Source organism: Aricia agestis, chromosome 14 (assembly GCF_905147365.1).
Source record: "Aricia agestis chromosome 14, ilAriAges1.1, whole genome shotgun sequence".
In the NCBI taxonomy this organism is placed as follows: domain Eukaryota; kingdom Metazoa; phylum Arthropoda; class Insecta; order Lepidoptera; family Lycaenidae; genus Aricia; species Aricia agestis.
In genome coordinates, this window is record NC_056419.1 from 1,485,214 (window position 1) to 1,506,195 (window position 20,982).

Below are 20,982 nucleotides of genomic sequence, written 5' to 3' on the forward strand. Positions count from 1 at the left end.
GCCTATACATACGAACTCTTTTATTTATGGTTGAAGTCTGCTGACAACAAGTTGACAAATTTAAAAATGGATTATTGTTTTTTTTTATTTAATTTTAGATACTATTAGACAATGCTTATACGGCCAGTCTGAGATCATCTGAATCCCAGAGACAAGAATTGAAAAAAACTATGATGAAGTCAATATTTTTTTACAAAATATAGGTAGTAGTCCTAATGTCGTTGCAAGTAAGGTCGAATTTCGACCACTGGGCGATCTCTAGTATACTATATTTCTTATGTCTATGCCTTTCCTACTAGTAAGAATAAAGTTTTTTAACATTTGAAGGCTTCGTAGGTAAACTAAAACAACAATAATTTCAAATTATTGTACAAACATAACAAAACAGTGCAGACTGCAGTCTGCACTCTGCAGCTGCAGGGGTTAAATATAACCATAAAGCATGCTCCATAGACATTTTTTTTTTGTTAATTCGTCCCGGTTGGGACAGGCAAAGGGAGCGTTGCCCATACAGCCATTTCTATGTTTTCTCTATTTAATGAATGATAGTGAAGACCGAAGCCAATTCTTTTATATTATCCATCTGAAATAGAGTTTTCATCAGGCCGAAGCCATTTCTCATGTTTTGGTAGTATTTTACTGTCCCTTCTTCAATTTGACATATTGTCGTCATTGGTCATTGTCTTCATTGTCTTGACGTGGTCTTGACTCTTGACAGATGCCTAAAAAGGCTAAAAAGTCTACTAATAAACAGTTCAAAGTTATGTACATTAAATAATATTTTATTACTAAAACCATAAAACTAAGAAAAACGAGATGAAAAGCAGCTCCATAGACAATGACAACACAATCGTCAACTGGCAAGTGGCAGCTGGCAGCACTGAAATCGCCATTTTGTAATTCTGAACATGTTGATTTGTTCGCGAAGATGTATATCCGTACGCAATTAATTAATTTTAAGTAGTTTATTTTAATAATCGTAGATTTATAAAAGCAAATAAAACAAAATGGATACGCCGGAAGTAAAAGCGTTCAACGCGGAGGTATTTTCATCATTAAATTCGGATAATATCTGTTTAACCGTGGCAGCGTTCATCAAATTCTCTTATCTTTCAGCTATCCGGGTTGTACGAAAACAAGCCACCCATCTCTAAGGCTAAGATGAGTGCTATCACCAAGGGTGCTATAAAAGCCATAAAGTTTTATAAGCACGTAGTTCACAGTGTGGAAAAGTTTATACAAAAGTGCAAGCCAGAATACAAAGTTCCGGGGCTTTACGTGATAGATTCTATAGTGAGACAGTCGAGGCACCAGTTCGGGCAAGACAAGGATGTCTTCGCTCCGAGATTTGCGAAAAACATGCAACAGACCTTTGCCAATCTGTTCCGATGCCCGCCTGAGGATAAGGTAACTTTGACATTTATTGTAGGTTATATTCTAAAGTGGATTGTTATCTTTCAAAATACATAAAGTTACAGAAAAGCTTTGTTTTAATAGTATAATTAAAAAATACTGTACTTAAGTATTCTCCAATAAGAATCCCATGATCATCTGATGTTAGATTATTGATTTAGGTACAAAAGTTAACTTGATGTTAATTTTTTATTAGCGCTTAGTGACATTTGCCTGGCAGTGCTATAAAAGAAATATCAGTCATTTGTAATGTAATATTTCCTTTGCTAATAATATGTTTCCTATTTTTCAGCGTAATATAATTAGGGTTTTAAATTTATGGCAAAAGAATAATGTCTTTGGCCCAGAAGTTATCCAGCCTTTACTGGATATGGCCGATCCTAACCATCCTCTCCATCAGGAAATACAGCAGCAGCAAAATAACACAGCCAATGGTAGTGGTCTCAGTTTTCAATAATTGCTCATTTTTATGTGAAATTTTTATTATTTTTTATTTATTTATTTATCTCTCTCATCTATTTTAATTTTATATTAACAAAAGATTGTTCTGAGTTCCTTTTTTTAATAAACTAAATAAGTTGACAAAGTTATGTTTCTTGTTTATTTGAGTTTATTTTTGTTAAATTTTATTTATATTTTGCTTACAGGAAGTAGTTTAAATATAACTCATAATTCAACAGATAACAAAATGTCTCCACAACGGCAAGACAGCCCACATGCCTCCTCACCTATGGGCGGAGATCAGGTAAACACTTAATTTCATACTTTATTGGTCTTTACACTTGCCATTAATTTTCTCAAGACTAAGGGCCTGTTTCACCACTTCCTGATAAAGTGCCGGATAGCCTATCTGGAACTTATCAGGAAGTGGTGAAACAGGCCCTAAGTGATTCATTAGTCATTGACTTGACCATTAATTTAAAATAAAAAAAAAATAAAAAAATTCTTTATTTCAGCAAAAACACAAATTTCCTAAAAACATTAAGTGTCATTTTTGCTGTTTACATTACCAAAAGATTAACTGCAGTTCTCACACTAGGATAACCTGTGTCGTGAGAACTGATGTGATTTAATCAATAAGCTTAAGCTCGGTACCACCATTTACAAAGAGTATTACAAATCTATTGTATAGGTTTAATTAAAATAAAAAATTCTACTATTCGATATAATATTTAAAAAAAATCAAACATAAACGCTAAATAGCTATGCATAAATCAACATAATTATGGTATTCCTGTACCAACTTTACCTTAGAAAAAACTTGCCACTGACAGTTTGTAACTCAGTTCCAGGACGAACCGACCGGTATACCCGTGGCCAAGTTCAACCGGAAACTGCTCAACGACTTTGAGTATGAGAGCGAGGACGACGCGAACTCGGACCCGCCGCCGCAGCACTCGCACTCGCAGCACAACCAGCACTCCTCGCAGAACACCAACCTGCCACAGAACCCTGCTGATGCTTTGGGCAGGTATGCTCTTAGAGAAGAATAGACTAACAAACAAACAAACAAATTCACTTTATTGTGCACAAAAATGACAAAAATACTTGAATATAAACAACAATTATTGGTAAATCAGACATGTACACAAAGACTAATGGCCTGTTTCACCACTTAGTAGGCCCCTGACTAGTAATTTTACTGTCAATATCACACTTAAATTTTATTGAACAGTTTATTTAACAATTATATTGAAGGCGTTCTATGTTTAATATTAACCCTAGACGGTCAATAATACTATGCAATATGTGATATTGACAATAAAATTGCTCGTCTAGGGGCCAGCTTACTGATAAGTCCGGATAGGCTATCTGCAACTTATGTGATAGATGAAGTATGGAGTATCAGTCAGATAAGTTGTGGATAGCCCATCCGGCACTTATCAGTCAGTGGTGAAAGAAGCCCTTAATATTACAAAAACTGACTTCTTAATTTATAAGCAGGATTATTTAAATACATATATTTTTCAACATAGACATGGCAGATGTTTTTGGGCTGCCTTGTAGGGAAATTGTGAAAGCTAAATAAAAGCAGGCTGATTAAAATTCTTTGATTCTCTTGTATAGTCCTACTTCATTCAGCAAAAATTTTGCATAAGTAGATGAAGAGATTTAACCCATTGATAGTGGAAAAGCGAGACGCAATAGAATTTCTATTGTGTCTTGGTCACCGGTGACCGTATGGAGCTTGATGAATTAATTAGATATGCACCTTTATTGTTTGGAATAGACATAAGCCATATTATAGATTATGTAATACTAGCTGTGCTGTGCCCCGCGATGCTACCCGCGGTTTATAAGGGAAAATAAATTGCAATTCCACAGTAAAAAATAGTCTGTGTTAATCCAGGGTACTAACTAAATCCATACCAAATATTATTAAAGTCGCTCCAGCCGTTAACCGTTTAGACATGAAGAAGTAACATACATACAAACTCACAAACTTTAGCCTTTATAATATTAGTGTAATAGTGTAATTAATATTGTTGTTGTTATTTTTCAGTATATTAACAAATCCTGAGATTATGAGGCAGTTGCAGAGTTTGCAAGCCCAAATGCAAATGATGACTGGAGTACCTATTTCTGTGAGTAGTCATTACAGTTTACAACAATTCCATCTTATTACTTTACTTTACTATAAGTAAGCCTAACTAATACTTTTGAATCTCATAAATTGACTGAACTAATATTTTTAATAAATTAATGTTTCTTGCTTTTCAGAATTTAATGCCAATGATGTCTGATATGTCACAGCAAAACCAAAATCAGAATCCATTCTTAGTAAGTAGAGTTTTGTATTATATTATATTACATTTTATGAATGAAAGTATATAATTTTGATTATAAACATGTTCTAAATGCCTAGCCTATTCTGGCCAGGGCAATGGGAGATTTGATTGGCTACCAATACTTCACTTGGCACTGGCCAGTTTACTCTTTAAATTTAGGAAAACGCTACGTAACTAATATGTAACTACCAACTCTCTTTCAGAACTTGCAAAACAATCAGAAAGATCAGCAGAAATCTACAGAGACGAAGGATGACATGGCCAACGAGTCTGACATAGAGTTTGTGGAGACCGGCCCACAGGTTATTGAGATACCAGACGCTAATGACTCCAGGTGAATATTGTTACTATAATATATAATACATACTCTAATTCCTTTTATTTAACATAGATAGACGTTGCCAACAACTTGGTAGTGCCGAAATTTAATTATCACGAAGAAACCGCCGAATTTTGCCATTAAAAAGCTTAATCAAATTCAATATTATAAAGATTAAAATGATACTTTCAATTCCCTCAATTCCCGAGAAAGGACATAGGATACTTTTTATACTGGAAAAATTTACGGTTCCCGCGCGATAAACTAATTTCGTTAAACGGAGTAGCGGGCGTCATCTAATTTATTATATTGTCCATCTCTTATCTCGCTAAACGACTTGTTACGTCGCAAAGCGTTCACGTTATAAAGTGATCAATATGTTTGCAGGTCACCTTCACCGGTGCGTCGTCATCGCTCGCGGTCGAGATCGCCGCGTCGCCGCCGCCGGTCGCGCAGTCGCTCGCCGCGACGCCGCCACGGACGAGAGAGGGACCGGTATGTAATTTCCATGTAATTTTATCAGTTTTCCTCTTATGAGCTATTCTCTGACAAAGGCTTCTTACAGACGAACGGTACTTGCGACAAGTGTTGACGGCTGCAGTTGTATGCAGTTGTGCCATTGGCAAGCGCCAATTGTCTTAACAAGAAGAAGCCTACAAACACAACAAAAAATAATAAGCGAAATCAATTGAGCTGTTTTCGAGATCAACGCTCAGTAACACATTCAGACAGGGCTGTAGCTAGAGTCAAATTTGAGGTAGGGCAGCGTCGGTTACAGGTAGGGTGGAAGCAAAAAAAATCGGTCAAGTGCGAGTCGGATTCGTGCACGAAGGGTTTCGTACCGTTGTAGATAAAAAATAGGCCAAAATTGTGTTTTTTATAATTGAGCCCCCTTTAAATATAAATGCTATTTTAATTGTAGTATTAATTAATTAAGTGATTTCGCAAAAATGTCCAGTGCCTACTGTTGCCATTAATATCAATATGCAGCAAAAAAAGGCCAAAAAACACGAATCCTTAAATATTGATTTTATTTTGTTTTTAGTATTTGTTGTTTTGATTTATCTCTATTCAATTATTTAGTCAATGATGTATTCAATTCATTCAATAGTTATTCTTAGATACTTAAAAAAAATCTGTGACAAAGCATGAGCACTATATCTAAGAACTACATATTATTAAATCCTCAATTACAAAGAACAAGCGAACAATATGGTTAAACTTCTGGATGTAGAGATCCACGTGTGAGTGAGAGTGAGGAAATAATAATTAATTGTTGGGTTGGGTGATACGAGTCAATAGATACGACTAAAAATATATTTAGATTATTATTGTTTCTGCAAACTTATTAAAATAATAATTAATAATAAAATAACATAAAATATTTAAAACAGCTGAATTCTACGATTCGCCATATTATTAAAATTGCGAAGAACTTCGTTCAGATCAACTTTTATTGTTCTTTTTTTTTCAAAGGCCAGAAATACCATTAGTATTTAAAGTTTTTAAAGGTATAATAAAAATCTTAACTATATAATGTATTGTTACGGTACATGGTATACGGACACGTGGTGCGCAAGTACATACTCGAACCTTCTAAAAAGGTCCAATGTTTGTTTACGTGTTTACCCTTTATTTGTTAGCGTGTTTGAATTTAGACCTTATGACTGAGTCCATAAGGTCTAAATTAAATTCAACTTACTGCACTTATCGCAAGGACGGCAGTTTTATTGTGGCACATTCCCGAGCCTACTAGAAATTTCCCACGGTTGTTTACTTGTCTACGTGAAATCGGGAAATTTCTGGAATTCGTCTCGCCATATAAAAAGAGCCGCAGGCAGACCCGGCAATTCAGTTCGTTTCGAGTTTTCATCAAGGCGATTTCGGAGTGATCAATAGTGAGTGAACCAGTGAAACCTGCGACTTGGCTACGACCTAGGACAGTGATTTGTGTTTGGACTTAGTGCTAAGTGTTGTGACCTAGTGTTTAGTGCAGTGTTAATAAAGTCTTCAAGAGAGTCACCAGGTCTTTCTCTCCAAATCCTCGAACCCTAGCACGTAACAACTGGTGTCAGAAGTGCGATTTGGAGATGCCATTGACTCCGAGAGAGGACTTCAAGGGGAGTGTCAGGACAAGGGCGCAGCGAGCTGCTGCCATTGACTCCGAGAGAGGAGTTGCGGAGGCCACACCCACTGGGGACCAAGCTCCGCCCACTGAGGGACAGGCCCCACCTACTGGCCCCGCCCACATGGCTCCGCCCACTGGCCACGCCTACCAGGATCCGCCCACTTTGGATGAAGCCACGCCCACTGGCTCCGCCCACCGGGACACGCCCACTGGCCACGCCCCTCTGGCTCCGCCCACTTTGGACATGGCCACGCCCACTGGCTCCGCCCACCAGGCCACGCCCACTCAGGCCACGCCCACTGGCCCCGCTCACCAGGCCCCACCCGTAGCTCCTACAGCCCCCCAAGTGGCCCTTCATTTAGAAAGTTTAATTGAATTAATGGAGCTGCAAAGGGCTGAAATCAGAGCGATTCGAGAGGCACAAGACCGCAAGTTCGGCGCTTTGCAGGAGTCACAAGACCGCAAGCTCGGCGCTTTGCAGGAGTCTCAAGAGCAACAAAAGGACCTCCAAGAGAAAGCGCTTCTGGCCATAAAGGATGTCAGTGACACGGTGACTAAGCTTCGTAAAGATGTCGACGTAATGGACGAACGCGTTACCGGGTTAGGAGTGGATGTGGAAAATGTGAAAACCGGCCTCACTGAACTACAGAAGAAAGTAGTGCGCCTGGAAACCACAGGAATCGCGGCGTCTAGTGGAGCTTCCGTAGTGGTACAAGGACCAAGAGTTAAAGTGCCACCATACGACGGTACTACTTCCTGGAACGCTTATCGTCAGCAATTCCAGACGGTTGCTTCTGCCAACGGATGGACTGACGAACAATGCCTGACCGCTCTCACTGTCGCGCTCAGAGGGCAAGCCTTGTCAGTCCTGGAAGCACATACAGGAAATGGGTTCAAAGACCTGATGGAAGCCCTTGAATCCAGATACGGGGAGCGACACCTGGAGCACGTGTTCCGTGCTCAACTTCGTGACAGAGTCCAACGCTCAGGAGAAGGATTACAACAATGGGCGTTGGAAATTGAAAAACTCGTCAAGAAGGCACACCCAGGAGCTGACGCCAAGATGGTCGACACGAATATTGTGCAAGCATTTGTCGACGGAATCAGGGATCTGGAGGTCAGAGCGGCGGTGAGGCTTCGTCACCACACCTCGCTTAAGGAAGCATTGGCGCATGCTTTGGAAGTCGAGGCTGTTCGCCGTGACATACGACAGACCCATAAGATCCACGAGGTCTCTGAGGAAGTCAAGGAGGTCAAGGCTCCCACGAAGAAAAGTTTTGGAGCCATGTGCTACAAGTGCGGCGAGAGGGGTCATCTTCAGCTTAACTGCCCGCAGAAAGAGACCCAAATGGCAAGGATGAAAATGCTCGAGGAACGTCTGGAACAAATGGAGGAGCTGCAAAAACAAGGGGCCTCGTTCCCTGCCCGGGATCAGGGAAACGAATAAAAGCCAGGACTAAGGGGCGAGTGCTGGCTGACACGGAGGAAGCCCCGATAACTGTTATCTCCCAAGCATGCAGCGGGAACAGTCTTGTGATTCAGGGGACTATTAACGGGATGGACTGCAAAATGACTCTAGACACAGGAGCCTCTAGAACAATAGTGAACCCAAATTTGATAAAAGCCGCAAGGAGGCACAAGAGGAGAATTAACTGTCGGCTTCTTACCGCCTCCGGTCAGCCAATACCCGTCCTGGGAGAAATGTCAGTTACGATGAATGTGGGGGAGTCCTCATACCCTCATGACGTTATCGTGGCTGAGATTATGGATGATTGCATCTTGGGTTTGGATTTCATGAAGAAGCACAACTGCAGAATTAATGTCGCTGACGGAGTTTTCAAGTGTGGTGAAGAAGAAATTTTCATCCTTGGAGGCGCCTGCGGGAAAGTTGAATGTGTAAAGAAAGTCATAATACCTGGACGTGCGGAAGCTCGGGTGCTGGTGAAACTACCGCCAGCTGGAAAGAAGAAGTTGAATAGATGCGTGTTGATCGAAGACACACCTACCAAGACATCAGCGCAAAAACTGATGACGGCGAGAACCCTTGTTAGTGGAAGCAGTAATGCTGTGGTCAGGGTTCTGAATCTTGCTGATCGCGAGATCTGCTTGAACAAAGGTGACGTCATTGGAAAGTGCGAGGAAGTTGTCTGGATGAGAAAGTGTAGTTCGATCACAGGCTCAGACTCAGCAAACACCAGCAACTATGGAATAGTGACTGAGCTACTCGATGACTGCAAGAGTAATCTGACTTATTCGCAGGGCATGAAAGCTAAGAAGTTTTTACAACGCCACGCGAATATCTTCTCCAGTCAGGAAGGCGACCTTGGAAGAACGTCGATGGTTCAGCACAGGATAGATACCGGAAGCGAGAACCCAATTCGTCAACGAGCAAGACGGATACCCATTGCAAAGGAAAAAGAAGTTGAAGGCCTTTTGGAGGACATGAGAAGGAATAAGATAATTGAACCGTCTGCAAGTCCGTGGTGCTCACCAGTTGTATTAGTGAAGAAGAAAGATGGCAGCACAAGATTTTGTGTGGACTACAGACGTCTCAATGATGTCACTAAGAAGGACAGCTATCCATTACCTCGAATCGACGACACTCTGGATACCTTGAGTGGCATGAAATGGTTCTCGACCCTGGACCTGAAATCTGGATACTGGCAGGTGGAAATTCATCCAAAAGACAAGGAGAAGACAGCGTTCTCCACCGGTAAAGGTCTATGGCAGTTTAACGTCATGCCCTTTGGATTGTGCAACGCACCTGCCACATTTGAGCGACTCATGGAGTGTGTACTGGCAGGCTTAGTTGGAGAGGCTTGCTTAGTCTACTTGGATGACGTCATCATTGTTGGCCGCGACTTCGAGGACCATTTGCGAAACTTAGAACGAGTTTTCGCCAAAATAGAGGGGGCCAAGTTAAAGTTGAATCCGAAAAAGTGTCGTTTATTCAGGAGTAAGGTGAACTATCTCGGCCATGTTATCTCCAGTGATGGAATTCAGACGGACCCGGAGAAACTAGAAGCAGTCCAAAATTGGCCAACCCCTAAGAACAAAACCGAAGTACGGGCATTTCTTGGCCTATGCTCCTACTACAGGCGTTTTGTTAAGGGATTCTCAGAGATAGCCAAGCCATTACATCGGCTGACAGAAGATAAACGACAGTTTATTTGGGACGAGACTTCCGAAGATTCTTTTCAGAAACTAAAGAAACATCTGTGTGAAACACCAATCCTGGGGTATCCACAACCTGAAGGTCAGTTTATAGTCGACACGGACGCAAGCAACACAGCCATTGGAGGGGTGTTATCTCAAAAACAGGGTGAAAGAGAAGTTGTAATTGCATATTTCAGCAAATCTTTATCTAAGCCAGAGAGAAACTACTGTGTGACAAGAAGAGAACTCTTGGCTGTCGTAAAGACGCTACAACATTTCAGCAAGTATCTCATCGGCAGACAGTTTTTACTGCGAACTGATCACGCAGCCTTGAAGTGGCTACTACAATTCAAGAACCCAGAAGGCCAAGTAGCTCGATGGATTGAACAACTCCAGGAGTATGACTTCAAGACGGAACACCGCAGCGGAAAGGCACATGGGAATGCCGACGCACTTTCGCGAAGGCCGTGTCCGGAAGACTGCAAACATTGTGTTAAGCAGGAATCTAATGAAGTAACATTAAAGTTAACGAAAACAAGTCCTTTGGGCCCATGGGAGAATGATGCTATGAGGGAGGCTCAAGAAACAGATGACGACCTTCGGCACATCATCACATGGAAGAAACGGGGTGATGAAAAACCAATCTGGAGTGAGGTTGCACCCACTGGCGCTGTCACTAAGGCGTACTGGGCGCAATGGGACAGCCTGATACTTCAAAACGGAATACTCTACCGGAAATGGGAGAAGACCAACGGCAGAGAGTTCCATCTTCAGATAGTTGTCCCAAGAACGAGAGTACCGGATGTTCTCCGTGAAATGCATGATGGCGTATCAGGAGGTCATCTAGGAGTAAAGAGGACGTTAACAAAAGTGCGAGAACGATTCTACTGGTTACATTGTCGAGACGATGTACAGGATTGGTGCCGCAAATGCACTACTTGCGCTGCAGTGAAGGGACCACAGACAAGGAGCCGTGGGAGCCTGCGCTTGTATAACGTTGGCGCACCGTGGGAACGAATCGCAGTTGACGTAGCTGGGCCATTTCCCGTGACGGAATCGGGAAACAAGTATTTTATGGTCGTCATGGATTACTTCACCAAATGGCCCGAAGTGTTTGCCATACCAAACCAAGAAGCTACAACAGTCGCTTCTAAATTAGTCGAAGAAGTGATATCTCGGTTTGGTGTGCCTCTGGAAATCCATTCTGATCAGGGCAGGAATTTCGAATCGCAGGTCTTCCAGGAAGTGTGCAGAATTTTGGGAATGCATAAAACGAGGACCACCGCGTACCATCCACAGTCTGATGGAATGGTTGAGAGATTTAACCAGACCCTTGAGAGGCATTTGGCGAAATTGGTAGATGACAAACAAAAGGACTGGGACAAGTATATACCGCTCTTCCTTCTGTCATACCGTACCGCCGAGCATGAGAGCATAAAAGCTACCCCGGCGTATGTCAATTACGGTAGAGAACTGCGAGTACCAGTAGACCTCTTGACAGGAGGGTCACCGGAGGAACCGAAGACCGTACCAGATTATGTCTGCGATTTAAGGGAAAAGATTGGCGCTATATACACGCCATGGTTCGGGAAAATGGGTTACAGTCAAGTGAGAACATGAAGACCAGATACGACCGGAAATCGAATACAAGCGGCTTCGAAGAAGGGTCACTGGTGTGGCTGCATAACCCAACTCGCCGAAAAGGCAAATCTCCAAAGTTGCAGACCAAGTGGGACGGCCCATACAAAGTGGTTACCCGATTGAACGATGTGACTTACAGGATTCAAAAGCAACCAAGAGGGACATTCAAAGTGGTACACATAGATCGTCTGGCGCGATACCATGGCAGTAACAATGATGCTCGGGACGAGCATCTCTAAGAGGGGAGTAGTGTTACGGTACATGGTATACGGACACGTGGTGCGCAAGTACATACTCGAACCTTCTAAAAAGGTCCAATGTTTGTTTACGTGTTTACCCTTTATTTGTTAGCGTGTTTGAATTTAGACCTTATGACTGAGTCCATAAGGTCTAAATTAAATTCAACTTACTGCACTTATCGCAAGGACGGCAGTTTTATTGTGGCACATTCCCGAGCCTACTAGAAATTTCCCACGGTTGTTTACTTGTCTACGTGAAATCGGGAAATTTCTGGAATTCGTCTCGCCATATAAAAAGAGCCGCAGGCAGACCCGGCAATTCAGTTCGTTTCGAGTTTTCATCAAGGCGATTTCGGAGTGATCAATAGTGAGTGAACCAGTGAAACCTGCGACTTGGCTACGACCTAGGACAGTGATTTGTGTTTGGACTTAGTGCTAAGTGTTGTGACCTAGTGTTTAGTGCAGTGTTAATAAAGTCTTCAAGAGAGTCACCAGGTCTTTCTCTCCAAATCCTCGAACCCTAGCACGTAACAGTATAGTTTATATAAGAATAAAGTATATTTCTGTTGTCTAATACCTGTAATGCAAGTCCTTTAGGTCTTCCTTTTTAGGGTTCCGTACCCAAAGGGTAAAAACGGGACCCTATTTACTGAGACTTCGATGTCTGTCCGTCTGTCCGTCTGTCCGTCTGTTTCCAGGCTGTAACTCAAGAACGGTAATAGCTAGAGAAATGAAATTTTCACAGATTATGTATTTCTGTTGCCGCTATAACAAAAAATACTAAAAACAAAATAAATTAAATATTTAAGGAGGGCTCCCATACAACAAACGTGATTTTTCTAACATTTTTTGCTTAACTATCAATGATGACAGCAGGTAGGCACTTTAAAATTTTCACAAAGGCCTTAATAATACTTATATGTAATTTAATAAATAATAATAAAAGTTAAAAAATATATATTTAAGGGTTAGGTAGATAGGTAGGTCCCATACTATTTTTGCTCTATAACGGTACGTGCGCGGTATAACCCTTCGTGCGCGGGTCCGACTCGCACTTGGCCGATTATTGGTATTTTTAAGGTAGGGCATTGTGATTTTAAGGTAGGGCATTGCCCCACTATGCCCCCCCCTAGCTACGGCCCTGCATTCAGAAGATCATTAATAAGTAGTGACCGACCGAACTTTCGGTTTCGGCCAATTTCGGCCAAAAAATCTAGTTTCGGCCTTAGTTTCGGTTTCGGCCAAAATATAGCCGAAACTTTCGGCCCCGCCGAAACTCATGCGTTGTTCAGTAAACTTCGCAGTTAACTCGTGCTTGCTTGTCAGCGAGGCCCCGGCTCAGTTCGCCACCATCTATTTAATCGTGTTTTGAGATTATGTTTTTCAGATTAGTCCCAAATCAATAATTAGCAATTCGTTTTATTTTCATTAAATTGTCTTAACTTATTGTTATCGAAATTATATTATAGAATTTTATTTCTACGAAAAACGCAGGCCTTTTTAATATACATAACTGTTGGCAAATTACGTGCTATTTTAACAATGTTTCCCAAACGAACGATTTAGTAAATGCTATTTTAAATTGATTTTATTGTGTATGAACTTTATTTACTTAAAAATTTTGTTTGACTGTGACATTATATGATATATTAGGATATATCTTACAAGATTTATCTAGTAAATCATCTCGTCTCACTCTTTTTCTTTTACCACGCGTTTTATTTAAATATTTAAAATTAACTTTTAACTACGGACACGCAATCTGTTAGACCGTTCCAACCCTGCTAGAATCTTATCTAGCCCACTTTCCCGTTAGCTTCATTCTTGCGGCCCTCAGTATATTGTATATAGTGGCAAAACGCCTTCTGGCGCAAAAAAAAATGTGACGTCAACTGCAAGTTTGCTTAGTAATTTCGTTTTGAACTTCAACCGCGGTCGTGTCCATGTTTCCCATAAAAATAATATACTGCAATTGATTGTGTTTTCAGTACTACGTCGTTAATGTCTAAGGGAGGATTTCACCAATCACACAACTTCATTATATAAAACTTAGTTCTCATAGAACGCGTTCCTACGGGGATGTAAATCTCGTCTTGTTTCAAATGGATTTCATAATCTTCTTTTAATCGCGATTAATAAATCTGAGTTTATGTGACGTCACGTGATGATTTTACATTGTTTTATCATTTTGGAATCTAGTTACGTTATTTTATCAACAAAAATGCAAGAAATGATACATAAACTACCTAAACGCATCTATCAAAACTATCATCTTGACATTTATGATTGACGTCTATGATTTTCGATTCGCCATTACACTACACTTACAGGACTTTAGCGGCTTTTATGAAGTTTAACTGTACAACATTGGACGTTTTGAAGATAAAACTTGGATTTGCTGTGAAAGTTATGTTGGTGAAATGCAATTTGGTGCTATAAACGCGTTTATACGTTTAGAACCGTTTTAGTGTATCCGTTCTATTTTTAGGTGATAATATCGCACCTAAATAAAATTACTTGAAATAACTTCTGCTCTTGTTTCTTGGGTAATCCTTCGTTGTAATACATTAAGGGGAATTTCACCAATCACACTTAAAACTTCGTTTTATTAAACTAAGTTCTCATTGAACAATAAACGCCTTTATATTATCGCGACGTAAATCTCGTTTGTTTCAAATAGATTTTACATTCTTCTTTTATTCGTCTTTAATTAATCTAAGTTTACGTTACGTCACGCGATGATTTTTATATGTTTTTATCATCTTGGAGCCTTGTCACGTTGTTTTATTAATAAAATGGCAAAAAACGATAAATAAGCTAAATAACGCATCTGTGAAAACTGTCATCTTAACAATTTTTTTGTCCATGTTTTTCGATCTGTCATGACACGACACTGACAAGATTTAAAGGTTTTTTATGAAGTTAAAACTCGAATATTGGGATAAAAATTGGATTTGCTTGAAGTTTATGTTGGTGAAATGCAATTGAGTGTTATTTAAAATCCATACTCCATACTAATATTATAAATGCGAAAGTATCTCTGTCTGTCTGTCTGTCTCGCTTTCACGCCAAAACTATTGAACTGATTGCAATGAAATTTTGTATACAGTTATTCTAGAGTCTGAGAAAGGACATAGGCTACATTTTGATGTGGGAAAATATCTTATTTCCATGAAAATATCGATGAAAATTAATTCGCATTGCGCGTGGCCAGCGCTCATCCCGGGGGTCCTGGGTTCGAGTCCCGCAGGCGGAACAAAAAGTTTTCAATGTTCCTGGGTCTTGGATGTGAATTAAAATAATATTTCAAAAATCTTAAATATATTTTATGTATAATATTATAAAAAATCCAGAAATATATCGATGCAATGAACATTTTAGTTCTAATACGATTCAACAGATGGCGTGTTATTTTTTACTTCATTGTAACATAGAACTAATCATACTTATTAGTTATTATGTTTTTGTTTATAGTTTTTAATACGTTAGAATATTATGTTTAATAATATTATCACTTGGTATAATAATAATCAATCTATCTTATCTTATACACTGCATTTCTAATATATGTGACAAGTTGACAACAGAAGGCGCTCTAAAATAAAGGAGATCAAGTGTACCGTGTTGGCCTATCTTCCATCCAGAAAATATATCAATGCAATCAACATTTTAATTCTAATATATGAAAACAGATGGCGTTTTATTTTTTACTTAAATATATTTTATGTATAATATTATAAAAAATCCAGAAATATATCGATGCAATGAACATTTTAGTTCTAATACAATTCAACAGATGGCGTTTTATTTTTTACTTCATTGTAACATAGAACTAATCATACTTATTAGTTACTAGCTGTTGCCCGCGACTTCGTCCGCGTGGACTTTAGTTTATAGCGCGCGGTGTCAACAAAATTTGTGTCAAATTTAAAAACTTTTTAAAACCCTGGTAAGTGGTACCCCTTAGGGCCGCGTTACACCGGAATGGCAGCGCTGAAAGTGCTCGCCTCGCCGCTGCCATTCCGGTGTAGCGCAGCCCTTAATTAATCAAAATACCCAAAAACAGCTGTGCAGTGTGCACATAATCTATACTAATATTATAAATGCGAAAGTATCTCTGTCTGTCTGTCTGTCTGTCAGTCTCGCTTTCACGCCAAACGCTAAAACTACCGAACCGATTGTAATGAAATTTTGTATACAGATAGTCTAAAGCCTGAGAAAGGACATAGGCTACCTTTTTACTGGAAAAAAGGGTTGTCAGGGGGTGAAAATGCGTAAATTTGTTCAAATTAAGTTAGTTCAAAAAATTCATAATAGATGGCGCCGTGCGTCCTCTATATCGCGCTGACGCTTGCTCAAAAGTCTTTCTATAAGAGGTGGTATCATCTTACATTTAAGTTACGATTTTTTTCGATTGTTATATCTATTCTACGGTATTAAAAAACTCAGTACTTTATCTGTGCAGTGACGTAACCTTAAACCTATCAATGATAAATAGTTTATGGGTAAAGTTGTGTAATTGGGGGGCTAAATAAGCTTTAAAATTTGGCATAAAATATAAAGTTTAATATAAAAAATGAAATACTTATTGTGTGCACACTGCACAGCTGTATTGATTTAAGGGGTACCAGGATTTTTTTATAAAAGCTTTTAACACCAATTTTATTGACATCGCGCTTTATAAACTGAAGTCCACGCGGACGGAGTCGCGGGCAACAGCTAGTATGTTTATATGTTTAGAACCGGTTTAGTGTGCGCTAAGCGCGTTTAATTCCTTTGGTGAAATCGCACCTACCTGGAATCGTATAAAAACGGAATATAGTACAAAAAAGTTTCTAGGGAACATACTCGTATTCAAGTCCAAGGTTAATAATATTAATTTTTAGAAATGTCGCAAAAAGTAAAAAATTCAATGTGGTACTAGTTTAAAAAGTTGTAATTTATATAAATTTCAGTAAATAATCGTAATTTTAAAAGTTTTACCAAGTTTCGGTTTCGGCCGAAACTGAGAGTATGGCCGAAAGTTCGGTTTAGGTTTCGGTTTCGGCCGAAAAATCAGTTTCGGTCGGACACTATTAATAAGTGACCCTTTAATCATAAAAACAACTATATTATTATACTTTAAAAAAATAAATCTTTAATCCTTTTCTAATTATAAAGTAACTAAACTTTAACAACAAGAACGAGTATGGATGCTTTTTAAAGCTCGTAAAAATTCTTATTTACTGAACAATACAATCATTTATTTGTTTGTTTAAAAAATAAATTCTGTAAATAAATTTTTACTTTTTCAGGGACAAAGATAGAGAAAAAAGTCACAAAGAGAGAGAAGCCGAAAAGGAGAAACAACGGGAACGAGAGAAAAAAGGACTGCCTCCCATCAAGAAGGAAAATCTAAGTGGTGAGTCAGTATTGTGACTTGGCATTAAATAATATTGCAGACGGTCATAAGTGAAGTTCTGTCGTTTAAAACAAAGGAATTCTTATAATTTGACGACCTCCGTGGCTCAGTTGGTGGGCTGTTATGTTGGTAGCTCAAGCCGGGGGTCGCGGGTTCAAAGTTCCTGGGTCATGGATGTGTATTAAATATGTGTATAATATAATAAAAATCTTAAATATGTATACTATAAAAGTAATAAATATATTTCCGTTGTCTGGTACCCATAACACAAGTTCAGGTACTTAGCACGGGGCCAGACTGACGTGGTGAGAAGCGTCCATAGTTATTATTAATTTGTTCAATGATACTTGTCTCTTTCACTTGCGCATAATAATATTGCTATTACGCTTTTATCCTGTAGCAATAGGTCAGTGAAATTTTTGTCTGCTGACAAGTTGAATTAGTGCTGTGGGCTGTGGCTAAACAATACTTATCTACTACGAAAATGAAACTGTATCGTTACAACTTACAACAATATTATAAATAATATACTGTAGAATGTAGATGATATTCATACTAGACCACTTGAATCGCATGCACTCTTAAGTGCGTTATTTAGTGCAAAGCAACATCAGTTTCATGTCGCAAACGTACATGTTATCTCTTTGTTGAGCTTTGATGATGCTGTGATGATAACACAACTAACTTTTCTCATTACAGTGTGCAGCACTACGCTATGGGTGGGCCACCTCTCCAAGTTGGCCACGCCCGAAGAGCTATCAGATCTGTTCGGCGCGTTTGGGGGCGTGGCCTCCATTGACGTGGTCGCGCCGCGTGGCTGCGCGTTTGTCGTCATGGAGAGGAGGCGAGACGCGGCGCGGGCTAAGGCGAAACTGGACAAACATAAGCTGCACTCGAAAGAAATAACGGTATGTGTGAAGTTGTAAAGCAATTTGAGCTCAGGAAGTGTCTGATCAACTGTCTAGCTTTCGTTATAAGACAATGGGGAAAATGTTTGAAAGCCCCACCCCAGTACTTGAAAAATTATTTACACAAATAAGTATAAATACATATAGTATAAATACAATAAACGTAAGGTGCAGCAGATAATTAAGAAGAATCTTGAATACTTACAAGTTGTATCTCTACTTGTTAATATAAAAATCTAAGTGCCAATTAGTTGGCAAACCTCTTGTTTTAGTGACATTTTAGTTTTTTATATTATTTAGTTTTTTTTTAATGTTATTGCAGGTAGCATGGGCGGCGGGCAAGGGCGTGAAGGGGCGCGAGTGGGCGGACTATTGGGAGGCGGGGCTGGGCGTGGCGTACCTGCCGTGGGCGGCGCTACACGCGCGCTGGCGGCTCGGCGCGCTGTCGCTCGACGCGCTCGAGGACGGCGGCGCGGTGGACGAGGAGACCCTGCCACCGTGGTTGCCACCCCGGGTATATCCCAACTTTTTTATGATCAACAAAAATAAACTGTAATAATCATCCTAAAATTAAAAAAAAATCAAAAGGATAATTACATAATATAAAGACACCTTTGGTATTTTAAATCAAAATCAAAAATTATAGTTAATAGCTTGTAAGTTTAGTATTAATGTTTTGACCGTGCATCTTCTTCATGGTTATCCGTACATGGTGTCCATACCGTGTTTTGGCTCGTGTGGACCACTGGTGGCCCACGGACCATTGGTTGTGAACTAGTGTAGAAGGGAAAGACGCGAGTGAGTGGGCATGGCCTAAGTCAGCTCAATACTTACTCTACGAAGGACCTTGAAACCGGATAATGCGGATACCCGAAGGGCGCATTTTTTGATTTTCTGGTTTCAATTTCACCCAACAGCGCTAGGAAGAAGGTTGCTTATCGAGACTATGTATGTGTACATGTGTAATAACTAATAATAATTGTCTGGCACACTCTGTCAATACATTAAAATCCATCTGCATTTACAACATCTACCAAGCTTAAACCACAAACCTAACAACATCTGTCAATGTTGCTAGATTTAGGTTGACTGTAAAAGTGAGAAATAAAATCAAAATGCATTTTTTTTTCATTACTGCTTTTACTTGTCGCTGAAAGATAAAAGCCGCGAACCGCTGCATTAAGATGGTACTAATTATAACAAATTATCATCAAGTGTGACACCTGATGATGAATCGATTAAAGTTTATAATGAAATTATTAAAATTTATCATTAATTAATATAGTGGAAAAAGTGCACGTAAAATAGTGTTTTATTTGTGTTTATCTCCCTTAGATCCTGCCGAAGGCTAGTGACAACGTGATGATGGTGGGCATGGGGCCGATGGGCGCGCCGCTGCCGCTCGCGCCGCCTGCCGTGCCGCTGCCCGTGCCTCGCCTGCCGCCTCCTGGGTAACATTAAACTTAACAATTATATTATACAAAGATAGCAAAAAAAGGATATGGGCGAATAGCTCATAGACGGCCCCAAATTACATAAATAAAAAAAAAAATAATAAAAAAACCTTAACAGTTACCTTGCTCTGTGCCGGTTTTGGCACTTTCAGCGCCCTGGCTCGTCCGGAGTCTTCTTCGGAGTCCGGGATGCTGGTATTTTTGAAAAAATTGGCGACCCTTTTATTTGCCTTCAGCGCCCCCTGTTTATCCGGCGCCCTGGGCGGTCGCCCAGCGTCGCCCCACCGTAACGCCGCAACTGCACTTGCTTTTAAACTCGGTCGGGAAAAGTTTATTTGTTCACTTAGGAAACATGTAACCAATCTTATTTTAAAAATATATTATGACCAGATGACGCCAGCAACTTAGTTGCTCCAAATGCGTTTAGGAAATCATAAAATTTTCCGGGATAAAAAGTGTCCTACGTCCTTTCTCGGGACTCAAAGTATCCCCATAACGAACAGCAAAATCGGTTCGGCGGTTCGGGCGTGAAGAGGTAACAGACAAACAGATACTTTCGCAGTTATAATATTACTGTGCGTACTAACAGTATAATATAACAGTGACAATTTGTGTTACAGGCTCACACCGGGCATACCGCCAGGCATGGCTCCGGGCATGCCGCCTGGGATGAGACCACCCAGCATACCTACAGGAGTGCCCGGTAAATACTTTAAGTCCGCAATTTCTTATCTAATTTGTACAGACTTGAAAATTATAGTTTTTATGCTTGATTTTACAAACACGAACTTAACCAGTCCAAACGGCGCGTTGTGTCAGCGTTGCGTCGACGCAGCGCTGCCGTTTGATGCATAGCCGGCCACACGGGCGGTGCGTCATCGCAGCGTTATTACGAAGCAGTCTTAACGTCAAACCCCCCCCCCCCCCCCCCCCCCCCCCTCCCGCTTCGTTTCGGGGGCGGCTGTCCGTCCTGTGTACGTTGCGACGACACAGCGCGCCATGTGAACACCTTGGTTATTTATTTGTATGTAAAACAACGCAACGGCAGCGCTACGTCGACGTGTGGACTGCCTCTTAGAGTATGTAAAACTATTGCCGAGTACAAATTATAGTTTGTGCGTTCTAAGATGATATGGGTGACAGTTTTCATGTTCCTTGCTACGGGTTTTTTTTACAAGAAAACAAAAAAAAAACAAAATGTAATAAATTATATTCCATCTACAAAAACAAATGTTTCTATAATTGTAAATGAATAAAAATGAAAAGATGCTAAATGCTAACTTATTAATAAAAATTATAAATATTAACTGTGAAATAGGAGTATAAAATTATTGTTACGAAAACATTTGAAAAATGTCATATGCATGAAACGGAACTTATGTCAATAGAGATTGACTCTGTTGAATCAAAATCAAATCGATAAAAAAAGGCGGCCATCTTAAATCGCCGGCACCACTGAAATGTCAGTACGAAATCGATAATTTCGATTGCAATTCTTTTACGAAGTGATTCGATATTTTTAAACTATCGATTA

The 20,982-nt window shown here is 39.9% G+C and overlaps 1 protein-coding gene across 3 annotated transcripts in view; it reads left to right on the forward strand.

The window, feature by feature from the left end:
- The first annotated feature begins 880 nt into the window (after positions 1-880).
- LOC121733648 (SR-related and CTD-associated factor 4) overlaps positions 881-20,982 on the forward strand; it is a 30,678-nt gene continuing 10,576 nt past the window's right edge. For 2 of the 3 annotated variants that reach the window (XM_042123962.1, XM_042123964.1), the window contains exons 1-14: positions 881-1,043; positions 1,117-1,407; positions 1,706-1,847; positions 2,061-2,158; positions 2,700-2,884; positions 3,917-3,998; positions 4,135-4,194; positions 4,406-4,536; positions 4,909-5,016; positions 16,980-17,086; positions 17,786-17,994; positions 18,317-18,508; positions 19,330-19,445; positions 20,069-20,151. In XM_042123962.1, the coding sequence (XP_041979896.1) occupies positions 1,008-1,043; positions 1,117-1,407; positions 1,706-1,847; positions 2,061-2,158; positions 2,700-2,884; positions 3,917-3,998; positions 4,135-4,194; positions 4,406-4,536; positions 4,909-5,016; positions 16,980-17,086; positions 17,786-17,994; positions 18,317-18,508; positions 19,330-19,445; positions 20,069-20,151 (1,840 nt within the window). In that variant the 5' untranslated portion in view covers positions 881-1,007. The remainder of the gene's footprint in view (positions 1,044-1,116; positions 1,408-1,705; positions 1,848-2,060; positions 2,159-2,699; positions 2,885-3,916; positions 3,999-4,134; positions 4,195-4,405; positions 4,537-4,908; positions 5,017-16,979; positions 17,087-17,785; positions 17,995-18,316; positions 18,509-19,329; positions 19,446-20,068; positions 20,152-20,982) is intronic. The other variant, XM_042123963.1, reaches the window with a different exon arrangement.